General features: G+C 45.6%; 4 protein-coding genes across 4 annotated transcripts; 3 read left to right on the forward strand and 1 right to left on the reverse strand.

The window, feature by feature from the left end:
- The first annotated feature begins 7,602 nt into the window (after positions 1–7,602).
- On the forward strand, positions 7,603–9,172 carry LOC114439164 (lysophosphatidic acid receptor 6). Its single transcript, XM_028410963.1, has 2 exons — positions 7,603–7,710; positions 8,013–9,172. The coding sequence occupies exon 2, from the start codon at positions 8,094–8,096 to the stop codon at positions 9,054–9,056; it is 963 nt and encodes a 320-aa protein (XP_028266764.1). The 5' UTR covers positions 7,603–7,710; positions 8,013–8,093; the 3' UTR covers positions 9,057–9,172.
- On the reverse strand, positions 9,136–17,119 carry ints11 (integrator complex subunit 11). Its single transcript, XM_028410962.1, has 17 exons — positions 16,918–17,119; positions 16,594–16,691; positions 15,504–15,577; positions 15,183–15,411; positions 14,986–15,084; positions 14,880–14,914; positions 14,563–14,701; positions 14,418–14,482; positions 13,985–14,174; positions 13,821–13,904; positions 13,658–13,747; positions 13,285–13,447; positions 13,090–13,200; positions 12,219–12,280; positions 11,918–12,060; positions 11,644–11,773; positions 9,136–9,309 (listed from the first exon to the last, which is right to left on the reverse strand). The coding sequence occupies exons 1-17, from the start codon at positions 16,943–16,945 to the stop codon at positions 9,244–9,246; spliced, it is 1,806 nt and encodes a 601-aa protein (XP_028266763.1). The 5' UTR covers positions 16,946–17,119; the 3' UTR covers positions 9,136–9,243.
- A 534-nt stretch (positions 17,120–17,653) lies between these two features.
- cptp (ceramide-1-phosphate transfer protein) lies at positions 17,654–19,467 on the forward strand. Its single transcript, XM_028410270.1, has 3 exons — positions 17,654–17,749; positions 17,870–18,022; positions 18,425–19,467. The coding sequence occupies exons 2-3, from the start codon at positions 17,889–17,891 to the stop codon at positions 18,945–18,947; spliced, it is 657 nt and encodes a 218-aa protein (XP_028266071.1). The 5' UTR covers positions 17,654–17,749; positions 17,870–17,888; the 3' UTR covers positions 18,948–19,467.
- Positions 19,468–19,901: 434 nt separating this feature from the next.
- Positions 19,902–20,750, forward strand: ubxn10 (UBX domain protein 10). The gene has a single exon (XM_028410568.1). The coding sequence runs from the start codon at positions 20,080–20,082 to the stop codon at positions 20,725–20,727; it is 648 nt and encodes a 215-aa protein (XP_028266369.1). The 5' UTR covers positions 19,902–20,079; the 3' UTR covers positions 20,728–20,750.
- Positions 20,751–21,346: the final 596 nt, after the last annotated feature.

A 21,346-nucleotide genomic window follows, 5' to 3' on the forward strand; every position in this document is an offset into this window, starting at 1 on the left:
CTCCTCCTCTTCCTCCTCCTCCTCTTCCTCCTCATCCTCTTCCTCCTCCTCTTCCTCCTCCTCCTCCTCCTCAGCTCCTAATCTGAGAGCAAAGCTGTGGAGTCAGCAGTCGGCTGAGCGCAGACAAACCTAGTGAGCGCACAATGTCCATGAGCATCTGAAATGTCACAAAACGGATCTATGAAAGTAAAACATCTTGACTGAACATTAGCTTGTAGAGATACGTGTGCACCGATTAGCCTAGCGTGCTCACGTTAGCTAATCATGTCACAAAACAGCCTTGCACTAGCATAGGTTGCACTAGCTAAGCTAGCACCTTCATGTCTTTTTATTAACTAAGGCTAAAGCTGTAGAAAACCAGCATGCTAAAGCTATATATGTAGCATGTTAGCTAATGATAAACATTGCGATGTTAGCTAACCTTCTTACTTGTGGTATTTTGTTACAATTAGGGATAAGTTAGCTGTTCCCTCTGTCTTTACATGACCTGGAGCTAACATCTAGCTCTAAGCTAACACCTAGCTCTTTTTGAAAAGGATATCATATGGAGCGTGTTAGCTAACCTTGTGTTAATGGATTTCTTGTCACAGCTAGGGCTAGGCTAGCTGTTTCCTTTGTCTTTACATGATGCTAAAATAAATATGTTAGCATTGTCAGCATGTAGACGTTGGCTAATCCTGTGACATGTCCTGTCAAATGTCTTTATGCTAACTAAAGCTAGCTCTGTGTGGACGTATCGTCCAAATACCAACATGTTACAGTTCTGTCAGCATGCTGTTGCTCTGTGTGTTGTTGCTGTTTCTCAAAGATCTGTGTATTTCCTACACCGTCAGTGATGTGATGTTGGTGTTTACGCCCGTCTGCTTTGTGCAGAGAGGCGGGGAGCTGTCGCCTCCGTCTGACGGCAGCACTGCAGCGTGGAGTCACTCCCAGAGATGTGTGGGTCTCTGAGATGGTGACCTACTTTTGCTCCCCATCTTTGGTCGGCTGTAAAGAGCTGCGAGTGGTGCTGCTGCTGCTGCTGTGCACACAGGCTGTAATGTTATTCCCTCTGACTGCAGGTGCAAGGCGCTACAAGCCGCTCTCAGGCTGCATTATGCAGCAGCAGCAGTTACTCAAAAGCAAAAGTGCATTTGGAATTGAATTTTAATGTTGCTTATGAGCCGCACAACTAAACTGCAACATTCACACAGCTCCCAGCTCCAAGTGCTTCAAGAAACAGGAAGTAATGGCTGAGATCACATGAGTGTGCTCAAAGAAGAATGGCTGCCTCCAGTGCTCGGTGTACCTGATGAGCTCTGTGGAGCCGTCAGTCAGTAGAAGTTCTGACCTTGGCTCCTTTGTGTGTTAATCGTGTTAAGAGTGGCACTGAAGGAGCTCCAACGCCTGTGAGGGGCGCCGCTCCTGATCCGCCGCAGCGTGCTGACCCTGTCTGTGTGAGGACAGGCGGTTTGACTGGATCCCATATGGAGGACGAGCAGAAGGGTGAGCGCACGGTCAGAGAAGGAAGAGCTGGAACAGAAAACAAAGAGAAAAGTCCATCCCAGGAAGTCGCTGTTTCCCTGAGTCAGCAGGCTGGACCGCTGTCAGATGTGCAGAGGGGTCCAGATCATGGCTGTGAGGTGTGAGGGCGACAGCGAGCAGGGTCACCCGGGGTCCACCGCCGCCTGGAACAGACGTCACCACAGCAGCACCGCTAGCTGACCCCTTCAGAGGATACATGTGAAAAAATCATCCAGCTTCCTGGAAACATGTAGGAAGAGAAGTTAGCTTAGCGTAGCTTAGCAGTAGCTGTGAGTGTGCTGGGTTGATCCGTGGCTGCAGGCCGACGTGCCCTCAAAGAGGACCTGAAGTTCCACCATTCATGTGACTGTGAAGGAGGTCCAAGTGCACTGAGATCAATGCAGATCAACAGACAGACGTATCCGGACTGAGACCTCTGTGCAGCCTGCTGCTTCATGTCCAGCAGAAGCTCAGAGGTGTTTCTGGTGAAGGACAGAGACAGACAGTGGACTATGGAGGACGTTCGACTCAGTCCGGACACTCTGCTCAGCACGTCTCTGAGATGAAGGTGAACCATTGTTTTCCTCTGCACGTTGTTTTTTATGGAGGAAAAGTAGAAGAAGTAGGCCAAGAGGAGCTGCAGGCTCATCAAGCCCCGCCCACTGAATCTCTCTCTCTCTCTCTCTCTCACACACACACACACACACACACACACACACACACACACACACACACACACACACACACACACACACACACACACACACACACACACACACACACACACACACACGGATCAGCGAGCTCTGATAACTTTACTGTATCAGCACAGTGAGAAAAACAGAGGACGTTCTCTCACTGACTGGTTCAGACTTGAAGGTTTTCTGAGGATGCTTTAATATCTCATGTTTGCCAGAGAGGATGCTGTTGCTAGGCGATGGCTGATGAACTCTGATACCTCAGGAATCTCATTATCTGTCCATTAAGCACATGATATATTATCGATCCTTTCATTCATAGCTGTTCCGGATAGTGAGGGACACAAAGAAGGATTCACGTTCATTAAACATGTGTGTTTTTAACCTGTTAAATCTCCAACAGTTATGTTTGCTCAAAGCAACCTGTATTATAACCCTAACCCTGTATTATGCATGTTCATTAGTGTGTCAGTGTGTAACCAAAAGGTGGACAGGTTTATTATTTTACATTTATTAAAAAAATACAAACATATACCATCTCTCTGAGCTCTCTCTGCACTTTGGGACTATTTAAAAATGGTTAAAGTCTTCATTAAAATCACAACAGACAAAGTTACATGTTTAATCAGAGCTGAAACTTACATGGAAGGTGCAGAAGAACGGCAGCTTTATGCCTTAAAAACAGCTTCACTGGCAGAAGCAGGGCCTTCTGTGTGGAATCCATGCTGCTGACAGGATGCTGCCACCTTGTGGCCACTCCTGGTAACAGCACCTGCAGCATCTGTGGCTGCTGGAGGAGTCAGGAGCTCCAGCTGCACGTCACAGCTCACTCACTGACTGCAGTGCTGCTGCAGGCCTCACTCTGGTGAACAGACAGCTGTGACCGTGGGCCTGGCTGCTCGTATCAGATATTTTGGTACATGCTAAAAAAAAAAGAAGTAAGACCCGTCAGACTTTACAGATGAACTGTTGTACTTCCATTACTGTGAATCTGTCTGAGAAGGATCCTCAGTCTGACAGCCGCTCTTCCATTTTATTGGACTGTAATGCATCCCTTCTAAAACTTAAATTGTAAATAAATATTACATTTCTGCAGTACACCTGTGAGCCACATGAGGGAGCAAACAGGCCCACATGTAGGTGCATGTCTCAAAGAGCAAGAATTGATTATGATGAAAAAAAACACCTGCACTGACTGATAATGGTCACAGCTGACATGTTCTGATGACCTAATGTTTTCATGTACATTATTCAAATGAGTTGTTCTGCAGAGAATGATGGAATCTTTTTAGTTTACATTAAAAATAATGTAAAGTGAAGCTGAAGCAAAACGTCACATTCAGACAGACACATTAATGAGCTGTAAAATAAATCTGCTTCCATCCTTTCAATAAAAAAACATCTTACATCTGAAAAAATGGAGCTTCAGTGAAAACCACATCCCATTCTGTGTTAAAGAAACACACACAAACACACACAAACACACACAAACACACACAAACGTAACATGCTCACAAGCAGGAAGTGTGGTTCATGCCACAGTCTGTACAATGACAGGTTTGCTGCACTTCGACCACAGCAGGTCTTCTCTCTTTCCTCTGCTCTACTTATCAATACTTTTAATTTATAGGATCAATTAAACTCATCAAACCTTCACAGACACCATGTGACCGTTTAGCTGGCCTGCTTGTTGTAAATGTTAACGCTGTAGTCGGCTTTATCTGCCACTGATGATCGTCTCTTATTGATTGATTGTGAATAATCAATCAGTGAATTCTGTCATTTTATAAATAAAGCAGTGGAAGACGTCCTGGACATGCTCCTGTTTCCAGACCAACAGTTGCAAACGTTCATTCATTGATCTTTGTTGCAGCTTTAGAGCGGATGATGAGGGTTTAGATGATAAACGTGTGTGTCTCAGCTTCCTGTTTCAAAATAAAAGCCCATAGAAACGTTCCATTTGATGTGAAGAACGTGCCGGTCCTCACTTAAAGGCCACTGTATGTTTAACATTCACTACATTCTGTTAACACTGAACTGACCCAGGAGGTCTGAGGGCGATGACCTGGACTCGCTCTGCTCTGGATTCTGGCGCTGCGTCGCCGCCCTGCTGGACTTCTGGGACGACTCAGGGTGGACGGCCGGAGGCGACTGCTGGTAGACGGAGTTTCATCCACCTCAGCCAGGAGGGCGGACACTTCTCCATCACTGATCTGTTCTTCCAGCACCGAGCTCTCTGTAAACAAACACACGCCTTCACTTCATTACACTCGATAATGATCGAGCAGCTCAGCCAATGAGTCACTGAGCTTTTGTCATGTGACTGCTGGCTTCCTAGTTTCCTTATTTTTAGATCATTTCAGTTTTCTAATCACATTATTCACAGATCACTATAACATCTCTACCTGTATGAGTGAGCGCACAGTCCGGACACGTCCAGGCCTCCTCGGTTCTCCTGGTGTTTAACGGAGGTCTCAGACACTCCATGTGAAACCTGAAAACATGCAGCGAGTGTCTGATGTGTTGAACACCACAGCTGCACTAGTGCTGAAGAGTCGTACCCTGAGTCACAGAGAGCGCACAGCAGCAGCCGCTGCCTCCGGTCGCTGCGTCCACACTCCTCACAGACAACAGGACTGCTCCCCTCCTCCTCCTCCTCCTCCTCCCCTCCTCCTCCTCCTCCTCCTCCTCCTCCTCCTCCCCTCCTCCTCCCCTCCTCCTCCTCCTCCTCCTCTTCATCCTCCTCCTCCTCCTCCCCTCCTCCTCCTCCTCCTCTCCTCCTCCTCCTCCTCCTCCTCCTCCTCCTCCTCCTCCTCCTCCTCCTCTTCATCCTCCTCCTCCTCCTCTTCATCCTCCTCCTGTTTTGGAGCTGTCACTTTGATCTGCAGCAAAACAAACACGTCTTCAGGCGGCCATATTTAAATCATTTGTTTGTTTTTTTTTTACTTCACACAAAGCTTCCTTCGTCCTCTAACCTTCTTCTGGATGTCCCCTCCAGGACACCGTCTCTGGTGGATAAAGGCAAAAGTGATCCGATCCACCGGGCAAGTGTTGGCCGTCTAAAATGCAAGACACACAACTGTCACACACAACTCAGATTACACATACAGCTGTGTTACAGTTTCATTCACAAAGAGAACAAAGCACTGCAGTGCCTCTACATACACCACTGTTCCAAAGTCTGGGGTCTCCAGACCAGTTCTACAGCTGCTCTGATCAGCAGATCATCAGCTGTGCTAACATCATTTCACAGGAGTCTTCCTGATCATCAATGAGCCTTTTTAACATGATTAGCTAAAACACAATGTAGCATCAGAACACAGGAGTGATGGCTGCTGGGAAAGGGCCTCTGTACACCTTTGTATGTATTCTATTAAAAACTAGAACAGTCATTTACCACGTTAATCTGGGCTCACTTGGAAATGTCTTCATTTTTTGTAATGTTTTTTAACATTGTTTACTAACATTAATTTGGGCTATACATACATATGTATAATTATAGGTCAGAATAGCCTCGATAGCCCAAATTAAAATGGTTTCTTCATTATTAGATGTTACACTGGCACTCTTACTTTGACAATATAATACATTTTTCCTAGATATTACTTCAGGTCTGCAGTGAACTAATAACTCAGCCAATCAAAACCAGTGTGAGGCCATTTTTACAACAACATCTGTTTTTAGCTTCTTCATGTTTCTCTCAGACATGAAGGGTAAAAACAGCAAATGAACTATTTATTGAATGAACATCGAGTAAAAGCTCAGATCTGGAGATGAGTCTGATCAGGACCCTGGTGCACAGACATCTGCCTCTGTTTCCTCAAAACACATCACTACAAACCCCAGGGGCAGGCCCTGCTCACATCCAGTGCTGCTTTACATACATTTTATGGCTCTTATCAAGAGTCAACTTAGGGGAAAAGGTTCCACCAAGGGTTAAATCTTAACTCCTTAAAAGTAGCTCTGCTAAATTGACAATTTCCTGAACCAGCACTGCCAGCTTCCTCTAACCAGCCCTACAGAACACATACAGGTCACCCTCCTAGAATGATCTATATTCTACTACAGATCATATTCACACTAATCAAGTTTACTAACATGAATACAAATAACAACCCTAAAATAATAAGCCTGCAGCACATACACAACAATTAACAATGATGTTATTGGACAAAACAACAGGGTCAGTGTTTTTTACCTGAGACCACCGCAGAACGCACTGAAGGCAGAACACATGCGGGCAGCTGTCCAGAGAGCCCAGCGTCTGTTTGTCGAAGGGACTCAGACAAATGTGACATTTATATGACGTTAAATCCAGACTCTGTCCTCTTGATGCCTTCTCCATGTTTTAAACACTAACGATCTAAATCTGAGTCGAATTATTCTAAAAGCCGTTTGAAACACAGTCACTAGCTAAAGCTAACAGAACAACGCCTCTCTAAAGTCCACAGAAACACACGTCTGCAGTGAAAAGCGGAAATCAAACTTCTAAAACTGTGTATACAACTATCAGCACACATGTGGGGGCTGTGCCGACACCAGCTAGCCAGCTACTTAGCTAGCATTAGCTGTCGGCTAACACAAATAAGCAGCCGTTTCCGCGTGTAGCGTTAAATTAACCGAACAAAGAGGTCATCGGCTGATATTCATGAGTGTTCTCCTGCATGCGACAGTAATAACCACGGGTCTGCAGCGACTTTTCGCTCCTCGCTCGTGTTTTGAACGGATTTCATGTTCCGCGCTCCTCATCAAAACATCCGGTCCCGTACTTTCAAAATAAGAGCGACTGCTAAACGCACACATCTATCACTGAACAAGCGCTTTAATTTACACAATTCAAACTTGAATTTGGATCATAACGTGTTAAAACAATGCTGCAAATTATTAAAAAGTGACATTTACGTTAATGCAACGTCTCATTTAAACACATGCAAGACACGAAGATCCAACAATCTGAGGCGGATTGGGCGTTGATTGATTAAATTTAGAGTTATTGATGTACCAGAGATAATAAGCACCAACCAGAAAGTAAAAATGATTCATGTTTGACCTCTGTGTGTTTAGTGTTATCATTTAAAACCACTAATAAAACTATTAGAGCGATTAAAAACCCATTTGTCTTAAAGATTCTTCAGCTTTATATCAATGTTAATCTGAACTGTTTCCTCACACAGCGTGCACTGGAACTTATTCACATTTGTACTGTTTCACTGAGCGGAAAAAAAAAGAAGACGTTCTCTCAAATGTTTTTAGGATTCTGTCTTATGACTTATGATTAAATATGTCTTAAAAATAATCTCTCATCTCTTTTTATACTGTAGTGGCTTGGTAAGAGATGTGGTTTCCTGCCCAGATCTTAACTTTACAACTGCACACTGAAACAGGAAACTCAGAGCAGCATGGTCTGTCTGCTCACTACAGTCTGAGGCAGCAGCACAGACGACACACTTCAGCCTGTCGTCTGCCTCAGCAGAGCTCTCTGACAGCCGAGGAGTCCAGGAGGAATGTGGTGAGTGATTTTACACAGAATGATCTTTTACACGTTATAAAAACGAAACAGATCAGAATATGGTGAACACCTGTCATTTGTTAAAATCATGTCTTTGGAATAACACCACATATTATCATGTGTGTGAAGTACGGGTTTGTTGGCTTTATTTCTGCCTTGTTTCACTTCAGTTTCAGGCTGATCATTGTCTTTTAAAACCTGTTAAGCAGAACAGAGACGGAGCTGTTAACTGTGCTGATCTGCTGAGTGGAAGTAAAAGTGGAATAAACTCTGAATGGAAACTTTTCTTTGTCACTTCACAGACCTGTGAGGCTGCAGGGTGTTTCAGGATCAGCCTACAGAGTCTCTTCACTGACTGAAAATAAAAGCAACTCTCTACCAAGATGAACCACAGTGGAAACTGCAGCGCCCTGTCAGAAGAGTACCAGTACTACTTCTTTCCAGCGGTCTACATCCTGGCTTTGGTTGTGGGTCTGCCTGGAAACCTGGCTGCTCTGTTTGTCTTCAGCTTCAGGATCACCAACCGCACAGCCTTCAGCGTCTACATCAGCAACCTGGCTCTGGCCGACATCGTCATCCTCCTCGTCCTCCCCTTCAGGATCCACTATCACCTCAACGGGAACAACTGGGAGTTCGGGGACTTCACCTGCCGGGTCACAGGGTCACTGTTCTTTGCCAACATCTACATGAGCATCTGCTTCATGACGTGCATCTGCGTGGATCGCTACATGGCCACCGTGCACCCACACAGCTACCTGAGGATGCGCAGCCGCTGGTGTTCTGTGGTGGTGAGCGTGGCGCTCTGGTGCATCTGTGGAGTGGCTGTCCTGGTCTTCATCCTGTTGGGCCCTCTGGAAAATAACCAGGATGGAAGTGGAGCCTGCAAATGCTTCGAAAGCTTCACCAAGGAGGAGTGGGAGACACGCCTGCTGGGCTACAGCATCCTGGGGCTGATCTTCGGCTCCATGCTGCCCTCTGTGGTCATCCTGGTGTGCTACCCGCTGGCCGCGCGCCGCATCTCCATGATCAAGACCAAAACAGCCCAGCGAGCCGTGAGGGTCATTTACACCATCATGGCCATCACCCTGTTCTGTTTCCTGCCCAACCACATCGTGTACCTGCTGCACGTGCTGCGGCGTTTAGACGTCATCGAGAACTGTTCCACTGCAAACGCCATCTTTGTTGCCCGGCGCATCACCATGGCGCTCGTCACTCTCAACACGTGCCTGGATCCGGTGCTTTACTACGTCACCACCAGCCACTGCAAGTGGAAGTGGCTGAAGATGACATGGCTGTGGGGAAAAGTCACCCGGAGACGAGGGGTCTACATCATCACGGTGCTCTGAGAGAGGCGGCAGAGTGTCTGTAAATAGGACTGTGAATACACCAGAGTGTGTGTGTGTGTGTCAATACTACTGCATGCAGTATTTTGTATAAAAGTGTTTATTTGTACATGAAAATAAAGGGATAATCCAGAATCTGAGTGCTTGTCGTTGCTGACATGAGTGAGGAAAGTTTTTACATCCAGACATCTCAGCACAGTCCAGATGGAAGCCCCTTCTTCAGCAGCGTGGACAGGAAACTCCCCAAATCTTCATCCTGAGGAGAAATGACAGGAAATGACAAGTTTAAGACATGTCAGCGGTTTCTAATCTTACTTTATGATCATGTATCAGGAAGCGACAGATCTGACAGTGGAAGACTTGTCAATATGTGAATATCATTAGACTGCACTCGACTAAGTCTAACAACAGTCGGCCCCTTGGCTCAGAGCTGCATGTCTCCCAGGGACGTGTCCACGCAGGAGCACGCCGTCAGCTCACTGGGTCCGTTTAACACATCCTGAGAGACTCCTGCAGCTGTTTGCACCCATGATGAGATTAAATCCAAACTGTGTCAACAGAGCGGTCTGCCTCGAAGTAATGGCCGCTGTTTTGTGAGTGATGCTGGTGGACGACCTGGAAAAGGGGTCAGACTGTTACAGGGGCCGACCAGGGGCTGATCTCTGAGCTACAGGAGGAAACAAGATGGTCTTTGTTAGCAGGCGTGCAGCCGAGTTCTGCAGTAGCTGTGGAGGGTTTGGATTCTGTTGTTGTGAGAGCAGAAAGAAGAGCACTGCAATAATCTGTTCTGGATGCAAACTAAGATCTGCACTGATGATATCTCCTCCTGCTCAGTGACTCAGTTCAGCCGGCAGCTTCTCCGCCCGCGGGGCTTTATCTCTTCTCATTTTCAGAGCCCCTCTGCTCAGACTGTGCACCCACTCGGATGCTTTCACTCCTCGCGGCTGAACGTCTCACCCTTCAGCCCGCAGGCAGACCGTTTACCCTGCGGTCGGAGCGGGATTCACCCGGGACGTTCTCTGCTGTCCTGCACTGATACAGATCAAAGACAGGAAGCTGTGCCTTTATCTTCAACCTTCATCAATGTCTGTGCACTCATTGTGGTCAGGATGGATCCCCCGCCCCTCATCTGCTGCTACAGCACTGTACAGCTGCAAAACATGGGAGGAAGCCCTGAGCCAGAACCGCAGGGAATCCAGACATTAACAGGTTCCTCACAGAATTAAAGCAGGAGGTAACTGTACCAGTAGCAACGTGCGTCACTGACGGCAGGCGGGTGGGATTAAAGGGGATTTAAATCAAACCTTTAGATGTGCTTAGAGCTCCTACTGAGCTTCAAATAAATGCTAACAAGACTTCAGGTTAACAAGATTATTTCTTTAGAGGAAGTCCTTCAATACATTGTATGCGAAACACAATTTTTTAAAAATGGCTGACTTCCTGTTGGATTTTCTTGGAGGGTACCTCCATGAGACTTTTTGGCTGTGTTTCAAAATCACTCCCTGATCACTACATAGGGCCCTATACAGACCCCACATAGGGCCCTCAGTGTATCCCACAATGCATCATGAAAAGTAGCGTCCATCTGATGGTCACTGCTTTTAGCGATATGTCCCATCATGCATTGTGCAGACCGGCGAAAAGAACAGGAACAGAAGTTACGTCACCTGCCTTATAAATATAATGATGGTTTAAAGAATGCAGCATGACCGGCTCTGTTTGTTTATTAAGGTTTTGCCATAAAATGTTTAATGAGCTATAACGGCACACATTAGAAGCTAACGACAGTTAGTTTAGCCGGCAGAGATCGGCTCGTTTACTCTGCGACAGCAATGACGTCATTAACAGTGACAGAAAACGAGGGAGGTAGAGTCCAAAATGTCTGAAAATGCTTTCACAATGGGTTCACTGTATGAAGCCCTACACTGAACTCCACATCTGGGGAGAAGGGAGTGATTTCAAACAGCCCTTGTCTTCATGAGTACAGAACATCGTGGATCTGGATCGCATTCTAGAGGAAGAAGCTGCTCATATTGATGAAGAGTCTCAGTCATCCAGGTGTTTTTCATTCAAAGGGTTAATGTGAGTTCAGTGAAGAACACTGATGAAGCTGCTTTGGAGGAGCAGCGAAACATCTCCAAGAAAACTCCACAAGTGTTTGCATTGCTTCCGATTCTCGGGCCTTTAACATCATTCCTTTTATTCCCAGAAAATACAAATGAAGGAATGTTTCCGTCTACACAGATAAAATGGATGCACTGAGACAGTCACTTGAAGGGTCTCATCTTAAATCACTGCAGCAGAAGGTTTGATGATAAAAAGCATCAAGTGACGGAAACCCGTGCAGAGACGAGAGCTGCTGGTATTTCAAGTCTCTGCAGGAGGAAACCTCAGCGAGTCTGTTTCCACTGCGCTTTGTTCCACTGCAGTTTCACACTGTAGACACACTTGGTCACATATATACACTTAACGTATAAAACACTGTGGCAGCTTTCGCTTTCGTCACGTTCAACAACATCCTGTGTTCATGCCTCAGACACCTTTACTGTAAACATGAACCTGGATGTTACTGAAGGAGGGCGAGCCGTACCTGATAGCTCCAGGAAAGCAGCAGGACCTTGGTGTCGGTGTCTTCTGCAGAGGAGGAGACTTTGATGACGATAGACTCCACCATGACGGTGCCGTCAGGGAGGTGTTGGATGGTGTAACCTTTCAACACACTGATGCGAAGAGAAGGGACGTGTTACATCAGATCAGACACAGACAAACACACATCAGGAAGAGAGTTCTGATGCACACGTTGGTCACAAGCTGACATCAGAAGCCAGTGAAGGAGTCATGGAGGTGGTCCGGTGACCTCTCACCTCTTGAGGTGTGTGTAAATCCTGTGCAGCGTGTCGGTGTCACTGTGCGGGTCCTGGAGCTGCACCCGGCAGGTGAAGCGTAACTGATGCTCGTTCAGGCCGAGCTCCTTCAGGGCCTGCTCTGACGACACCAGCTTCAGACTCTGTGGTGCACCGAGCAGCAGCCAGACCAACAAAACGAAAAATCAACAGCAGATACACAAACATGGCGACAACACATGCAGACTCACAACAAAGATTAAAAAAATGGTCTTAAATAGTGACCTCTAGCCTGGTGGGTGTTAAACAGCTGTAAACTTACATTTTCCTTCATGATCAGGGTGCCGTGCATGGTGCGAGGCTTTTTAGGATCAGGCAGGGGCCCTACAACATAACACAACGGGGTTAATGTCAACAAATACACAAGTAAAACAGAAGCAGTTTGACCCAAGGGGAACCACGGCGCACACTTCCTGTGTGCAGCGTTAGTTTTATCTCTTTAACCAAAATAAACAGATTCTGAGTTTTTTCTTCTTCTATATGATCATACACATTCAGAGTAATGTAATATCATACAACTGAACAGTAAGTTAACCACGCCAGACGTCTTTCTATTATGTATATATTATTGATTGTTTTAAATGTTTGACATTTTAGAAAGATAAATTATTGAGCCTGTCAGAATGTCCTCCATGTGGCCAGGCTGGGCTCTTCTTTCATTTCATTAAAACTAAAGTCAACAAGAAGCCAAAAAACCCACAGACTTCCTCTTTTGTAAATTTCATGAATTGGTTATTTCTTGGTGTTTAATTATGGAGACAAGTCTGAGTCTATGTTTGTCTTCTGTTTGTAACATTTTGTGTTACTCTAATTATAATATGAATATTTTAGAATTATTAGATGTTTCACATCACCAAATCTTTCATTGAGGAACTGAAGATAAAAATGAGGGTTTACAAATATATATATATATATATTCATGCCACGCTGTGCTGTCCTCGTGAACTTTGTCACGATGACAACTAATCTGGGTCACAGACGTGGGGGTGGCATGGGCAGCGAGCTCAACAACCACTTCAATCGAAACACGCTAAATCAAAATGTCAGGTCAAACGAGCAAAAAGCCTGAAGTGAAAATGTAACAGACACACTACACACAAACCATGTCCACCACAGAGCGGGAGGTACTGTACCTCCGAGAGCCATCTCCCGCTTCAGGAGGTTGAGCGAGATGTCCACAGGCACGCTAGGGTTTGTCGTCACTGTGGCGGTCTCTCCGTTAGCGGGCATGTAACAGTCGATGCCTGTGATTCAAAAAGAGAAAGAGAGTTCACTCTTAAGGCTAAAAAAACTCCCGCTGCTGTACCTCTGACCGCAGATGCACTCACTGAACTCCTGCTCGATCTTGCCCTTGAGGAACTCCATCTTCACCGCCTCGCCGTGCACCAGCAACATGTTACGAGGCTCCGCCATTCGAATGAGCTGCATGATGCCCTTAGCGTCCGCGTGTGCGCTGAAGGACATGTACTCCACCTGCAGCTTCACATCCAGCTGTGCCAATCACAGAGAAGATCAGAGGTGCTGACGGTGCAGTGCGAAGATAATGAGGTTGCTGCTTGGTTTTTATGCTAAGCTCGCCACTTTCTGGCTGTAGAGGATTATAAACAGGCTCATCTTGCTCATGTAACTTTGAGAATGAAATTAAATGTGACATAATCTGCTCAAATAACCTGTAATCATCTGTCAGATTATTAATCTCACCGTTGATCTTCCCTCCATCTCCAGTTTTTTCTGCCCATTTAGGATCTTATGCCCAATTGTTCCTTGTACACAATACCCCGGCATGATGACCTAAAAAACAAAAACGCCCGTTTAGATCAAGTTCAATAGATTTCGTCTTAATAGAAAACGTTACGAGGCTCACCATGTTCTTTTCATTCCCAGCCCACTTCTTAAATATTTGCAAAGACTGTCCGGCGTGCAGCATGCCAGGCGTGGCGAACACCACCTGAAAGTGTCCATGTGGTTAAAATCCAACAACGTCTGAGAGAACGTTCACCTCTCAGGATGAAAACAGACGAAACGTACCATGGGTCCAGGGTTGTCTGCGTAGGAGCGGTCGAAGGCCTTGATGTGCTTGAACTCAAACATGTTTCTCTGGACGAAGGTTTTGCGGATCTTCTGGTTGGTCCACGTGATGAAAAGTTTGTAGTAATGATTGGCTTTCTCCGTCAGCCCGGTGGAGAAGTAGATGGGAGCTTTCAGGTTCATTCTCTCCCTGCATGATGAAGAGATAATGAGAACGAGCCAGTGACCGCTGTCATTCTATCGAGTATATAACAATGAATTCATTTTAGAGAAACATGTGACCCTTGTACTGTCATTATGTGCAATTACCGCTCACTAAAACGCCCTTTATCTGACACCACAGGCTGTGATTATCTCATACATCACTGTCCTCTGTAGGCTCCCTTACTTCTGGTTTTGACACTTTAAACAGAAATATATAACAGAACTCTACCAGAAGGTCTCCAGCAGGATGCAGAGTTCTTGTGCTCGACCAAGGGCAAAAACTGGAATGAGGACCTGGAAGAGTTATAAGAAAAACAAAGATCTGAGAAATCAATCGTTTCTAATACAACATGTCATCGTCTGTAATGTTCTACCTTCCCTCCTCTTTCTATGCTCTCATGCACTTTCTTCAAGAAGTCTCTCTCTCTGCATCTCTTCGAGTCTCGGATGGTGGTGGCGTACGTAGACTCAGAGATCAGGATGTCAGGGCGACATTTATCGATCCACGCAGCACTGTGGATGAAAAGGCTCGGATGAAAACCACATTCATTTGACTTTTCTAAAACGTTGTCTTCTTTTTATCCTCAATAGAAAACCCAATGTGTTCGTTTTTAGTTTTGATGTCTTCAGAGTGAGTGAAATACAACAGAGAATATAATAAATAGTTGGCAAAAGGTAAGTTGTCACTCACCCTAAATGCCTGTCTGGGGTCATGTTATAGTCTCCCTGAAATAAAAAGCATCATGAGTCAGAGCCTGCGGGCGTTAAATTTACAGAGCTGACTTGTTTCCACTCACCGTGTAGACCACAGACTCTGAGCCCACTTTGATGTGCACCATAGCGGCCCCCAGGACATGGCCTGCATAGTACGCCTTGATCTCCAGCTCATCATCCACCTGCAGGCAGTAACAACACAAACAGCCTGAATTTATCATCAAACGAGACGAGCAGCTGGCACGGCGGATATGTTCAGGTGATGATGTCAGCGCCGCACCTGGACAGTCTGGTGCAGGTTCAGAGGGACCACTTTCTTCATGCAGTCTTTGATCATCTGCGAGGTGAAGAAGTTGGTCTCTCCTTTTTTGTCGACGGTGATCTTGCGGAAATCCTCCAGCAGAATGGGACAGATGGCCTTGGTGGGGTGGGTCATGTAGATGGGTCCGTCATAGCCCACCATCTCACTCATGTAGGGCAGAGCGCCACAGTGGTCCAGGTGGAAATGGCTGAGAACAGAACAGGTGAAGACACATTTAGACTAATTAATTTATTAATGTCATTTTGTGTTAGGGTTAAAAAAAAAAATCAGATGACAAACCTGATGATGACACAATCCAGAAACTCTGTCAGGCGTCCATTCTGAGTTATATAAGAAAAGTCTGGGAAACGCCTCTGAGGAACGGACACACTTCTGTTATTGACTTGCATTATGACACAGCAACACAACACATTAGAGACAAATTACATTTCTTTAAACTAGGGGTTTCAAAGTAGCAGCCCGCGGGCCGCAAATACAAGAGCCGATATTTTGTGGCCCCCCACTTGACATCAAAGTTTAGTGTTAGTGCGGCCCGCACATTTTTTCTCACACACACTTATTTCTCTGATATTTAGTTTGAGGAGTGGCAGCCTCCGTTCTGCTCGGCGTGTCGTTTCTGTCTCTGCATGCTAGAGGAGTTCCGCCCCCCGCCCGACACACACAAACACACACACAGGCGTGCGCACACACCACTACTTTGAGACCCCTAGCCTACATAAATATCATTGTCTGTACTGTATCTCCAATGGTACAGCAAATCACTCATTAAGGAATATGACAAGCAGTTTATTTAGTAAACAATGTTTAGATTTTAGTCTTAGTGAAACTGAGGGAAATTCAGGCCCAGGAAAATCACCGCTTATCAATTAATTGTTAAGCGATCGATAAGGTCATTCAACTAACGATTATTGAATTAATCAATAATTTGCATCCCTATTCTGACCTGTTATTAATAAAGATTGAGACGATTGGACCAGTTGTACTTTTTGGGAATATTTGAAACCCTTTTTTTTTTTTTTTTTTTTAAATTCAGGCCCAGCCTCACCCAGACTCTACCCCCAGCGGCCCCCCTGGGTAAGTTGACTTTGAGACCCCTGCTTAAAACAAATCCCTGTGACGTTGTACTTTATAACACACACTTTCAAACAGTCATCAACATGGCTTAAAACACAGGACCCTGATTGGTCGAGACCAACCAAGGTTTCCATTATGAGGTGGAACAGTGAGTTTTATCATGTGGGAAAAAGCCTGAATCACTAGATAAATCAGGTGCCTTGACCTCGAGGCCTCAGCTGTGTGTGTTTGTCGTATCAAGGGTTAAATCTGTGTGTGTTGTTTTGAATCCCCTCTTTAGTGCATGGTCACTCACGTCATCGTTGTATCCCATGTGCATCCCGCAGTCCAGCATGATGTTTTTACCTCCGATAGAGACGAGGATGCAGCTGCGGCCGACGTCCTGTCCAGCCCCTTGGAGAGGGGACAGAGCAAACACACTCATGTAGCATCTCTGCTAACAAACAGCTGCTAAACAGCTGGTTATGAGCCGCTTTAGACCATTGTGACCAAAACATATATTTGTTGCATCAATAATTCATAAAGTAGTACACACTAAAAGGGACCTTAAACTAGCGTACAACTACTGTGTTGACGGAACTAGCTTAGCAGATGCTAGCTAGCTAGCTGCTGTACTCACCCAGTGGTGTTACTTTAATTTCAGGCATGTTTTCTCATCGGAGCAGCTTGGTTTGTATTAATTAACTCCACAGTGACACACACTCCTCCTCCGCATGCGAAACCAAACACGCTTAATTGTAAACAGGAGCTTATTATTATTATTATTATTGTCTGTAACTTGCATCCATGCGGCCAATATGTTTTCTTAGCAGCGTCAAGCTACCGCGTCAATTTACAACTTCCGAATTTTCAAAATAAAAGCTGAGGTCTCGGCCCTGAGAACTTCACTACATATTTGTTTTTGGTTTTCCTTTTACCATTTAACTTACAACTTCTTTTGCATATAACGTCATATATTTTTCATATTATAGAATGCGCGCTACATCATTTATAACCGCAGAAATAGTTTTCTAACACTATTCTTTATAAATAAAGCCAGTCTGCATGATTTATTTTACTCTTTGTAGTTGCTAATGCTAATATTTTTACTTCAGTAAATTCCGTTATTCCGTTTTTATACATAAGATATGTTTTTTAATGCTATTACTTTTCCGTTTATTTATATTTTTCTGTTGCAGAGGGAAATAGAAATCATAGATTCAGGTGAACTAAACAATTATGTGTATTGTTGTCGCATGTGCCACATTATGTTAAAAACAATCGTTAATAAAATTGACAGAACTGACAGAACCGTTTATCAGCGCTTTTATTTTGAAGGTCACGTGTTCCTGTGTGTCCCGGCTGGAGTCTGCGCAGTAGGAGCGGATCAGAGCGCAGTGGAAACCTGTCGTTTCACGGAGGCGAAGCAGAAAAATGCTTCATTTCTCTTTCACTTTCAACTTTTCTATCGGGTACCGAGTTATCTGTTCGATCGTTTACACCGGCGCTCACTCATGATTCGATCTCGTGTTTGTTGGCAGCCGTTAAACACGTGTTCTCATTCATTTGCTGCTTGGTTTCCCTTTTAACAGCACTTCCGTGTAGACAGCCATGGCTGGATCCGGGGCTTCTGAGGACCAGAAATTCTGCCTGCGGGAGGTCCTGGACACGTTCAAGCTGTGTCTGTCGCAGAATAAAGAAGTTTATCTGGAACACTACGTCGCTGGATGGCGTGGACTAGTAAAGTAAGTCCTTTATTTATTTATGTTTGTCCCTACAGAGACTGAAATTGTAAATATATCGATACACTAGACCAGACCTATCACGGCATTAACGGACTATTAAAGTGAAAGTAATATATAGCTTATGAAGCAAACAGGTGTAATAGGAAAACATCTGGATCCCCTTGTACTATTAAAGTAGAACCTGGCAAACACACAGATGTTGTGATATGTAGGGGGCAGTGTCAGACAGGTCATACTACATGTTGTTGGCTTTATGTGTCAGTTTGGAATCGTAGTAGAAGAGAAATTTTCCAGCCAAGCATGACACCTGCTCTGACATAGATTCCTGGAATTCCCTGTGTGAACTCAGCTCAGGATAATTTGTCCCTTCAGAGGACCTAACAGAGTTCATCCTGTCCTCAGATTTCTGAGCAGCCTCGGAAGCGTCTTTGGTTTCATCTCTAAGGATGCCGTCAACAAGATCCAGATCCTGGTGGGCCACCTGGATGGTGAGAACGGCTCTCAGTACGTCACCGTGCAGTCGATGGTAAAGTACGAGCTGGAGAATGAACTCGTGGACCTGTCCAAGAGAGGCAGCCACCCGGAGTCAGGGTGCCGCACTCTGCTTAGGCTGCACAGGGCGCTGAGGTGGCTGGAGCTCTTCCTGGAGCGCCTCCGTACCAGCGCAGAGGACAGCAAGACCCCCGTCATGTGTGCCGAGGCCTACAACGAGTCCCTCGCCCAGCACCACCCCTGGGTGGTGCGTAAGGCTGCGGGCATGGCGTTCCCGTGGCTCCCCGGGCGAACCGCATTCTTTGAAGTGATGAACGTGGGCACGCCGGAGCAGGTGGTGGCCATGCTGGGGGAGGCCCTGCCTCTGATCTCTGAGGTGTACCAGATCACCGAGGACCTTTATGCTCAGCATAACCTGCTGGACTTACCCTGAGGGAGAACCCACTGACCCCGGTCCGGCTGACGACTGATCAGCCAGCTGCTGATTAAAGGGTGTGAAGCTCTAACTCATATGTACTGACAGTGATCTCTCCATAATGTAATATTAATTATTAATACAAATTTAGCATGTTTATCTCTATAATGGACATTTGAATGATCTTTAAACATCAGTATTTCCTTGTAGTTTTAAATTAAAATTAATATGTGGAGCTCAGAACTTTGCTAACTTCAAAAAGAGACCAAGTTACTACTCTGTATGTTATTGATGAACTGATTAAGAAATGCCAAATATCGTTTGTTAGATGTGAGACTTTGCTGCTTTTTTTTAGTCTCATATGGTAGAAAATCCAATATTTTAGATTTAAACACAATTTAAATTTATAAAGAAATAACACAATTGAATAACACCTGACACACAGAAAAGGTTCAATTAAACTAAAGATGGACATATTCTAATGTTATTAAATCTCCACAAAAGCATACAGAATCACAGAAATCACCATGTGATGTCAAACTAAATCTAATATTTGTTATATTAGTGGACTCAAAATGTAAATGATCTACATGCATAAAGTATGTGTTATGTTTTTACCCTTAAACATGAAGATTATTCTTTATTTGCTGTAAGTGATGTTACATCAATGTACTGTATTAGTTTTAAAACACTGTAGCTTAATAAAGGCATTTTCCACCTAAATCAGTCTGAGTCACATTTTAAATGTTTTAAAGGTAAAATATCATTTGTTTGTTTTTTTAGGTGCGAAAAATTAAAACAAACATTTAAGGTTCGATTAGAATATATTTGTTGCAGTTCCTTGATTCCAACACCAGGGGGCACCCCACCATCCAACCACGGATTGTCATGGTAACCAGGGTGTCATGGCAACGGCGCTGACGCTCCAGAGAGGGCGAGCAGGGACTTCCTGCTCCAACTGGGGAACTGGGTGGAAAGTCAGAGTGTTTGTGTGTTTGGTTCGGGTTCGGGTTCGGGTTCGGGGAGTCCAGCTTATGATCGAGCGGCCCAGAAGCTTCAGCCATGATGGTTTCAGGCCGAATATGAACTTTATTCAATCCACAGCCGAGAACCAGCCGACACTCTGCGCGGACAGGACGTTTCTAACTCGATGTCGATATCGATGCATTTGACAAGGCCGAAATCCTCCAAAGGGCGCCGCAGACCCACCATGAACGACCCGGGGTGCGGCGGCGATACCGACAGAGACCAGGGGCAGCAGCCGGAGTCTCCTGCGTGCGACCGGCAGGACCGGAGCCTCCGCTCCCGGTCTCAGCCCGTCATGAGCCGGGATGAGGTCCTCCACCTGCTGCAGCACGCCCCCGCTGCTCCGCCACAGTCCCTGAACAAGTACAAGGTGCTCCCGTCCATAGAGCGGCGGCGGTCAGAGGGAAGCCCGGGGGCAGCCGGGGACCACCTGTCCGGTGACGCTGTGACGCACGCGCACGGCAGGGGTTCACCAAAGGCCCCGGATCCAGCGACGACGACGACCCAACAAGCCCGCTTGCTTCTTGCCATCAGAGCACCGTGCGGCAGGAGGTTCGAGCAGCACTTCGACCTCACCGACACTCTGCAGGCGGTGAGAGCCAGCGCGGAGGCCCGGTACGGAAGCCGGTATGGAAGGGCGTCCATTGAGACCATGGATGTGCCGCGCAGGACCTTCACAGACCTGGACCTGACTCTGTCCCAGTGTGGCATCGTGAACAGATCAGTGCTGTGCTTATCTCTGAATAAGGACAGCGAGCTGCAGACAGACTGAACCTGAACGGGCTCAAAGCTTTTCTACTACATATAAAAACACTAAAAGGCCTTTACAGACATCATAGGTGGCTTTCTGTAATTAGTTAGAGCACAGTTTATATAACCACAGTATATGTGTCTGTATGATGGCTGCAGGAGCTGCTGCCATTTTACACTGTTTTTTCTTCACATGCCAAATAAAGCCTTTCACCATCATTTTCCAAGTGAGCGTTATGAAAATGTTTCATTGAACACGTGCTGCGTGAGGCCGTCATCAAACGCCGTGAAAAATATCATCACACAAAATAAAATAAGAATTTGACACAAATGACATCCATCACTGCTTCAGACCGTGTTTTAACACACATCATGTCATTATGTTTTAACATCAGGCTCTTAATGTGTCAGAGCTGCGTGCAGCATCAGGGAGCAGCCGCTGAGATCAAGATGTCAAGAGAGAACCTGCACCTGCTGTTATTTTCCCATAACAGATAAATACTATAATGGTGAAACGGCCTCGTCTGTGGTCGTGTTATAATAAATATTTACACAGCGGTCAGGCTGTTCTGTTCAGACCCAGGAAGGAGCAGACACCAGCCCAGTGGGTCAAAGACCAGGAGCTAAGGAGGCTGGAAGAT

Source organism: Parambassis ranga, chromosome 7, assembly GCF_900634625.1.
Source record: "Parambassis ranga chromosome 7, fParRan2.1, whole genome shotgun sequence".
Taxonomy (NCBI): Eukaryota; Metazoa; Chordata; class Actinopteri; family Ambassidae; genus Parambassis; species Parambassis ranga.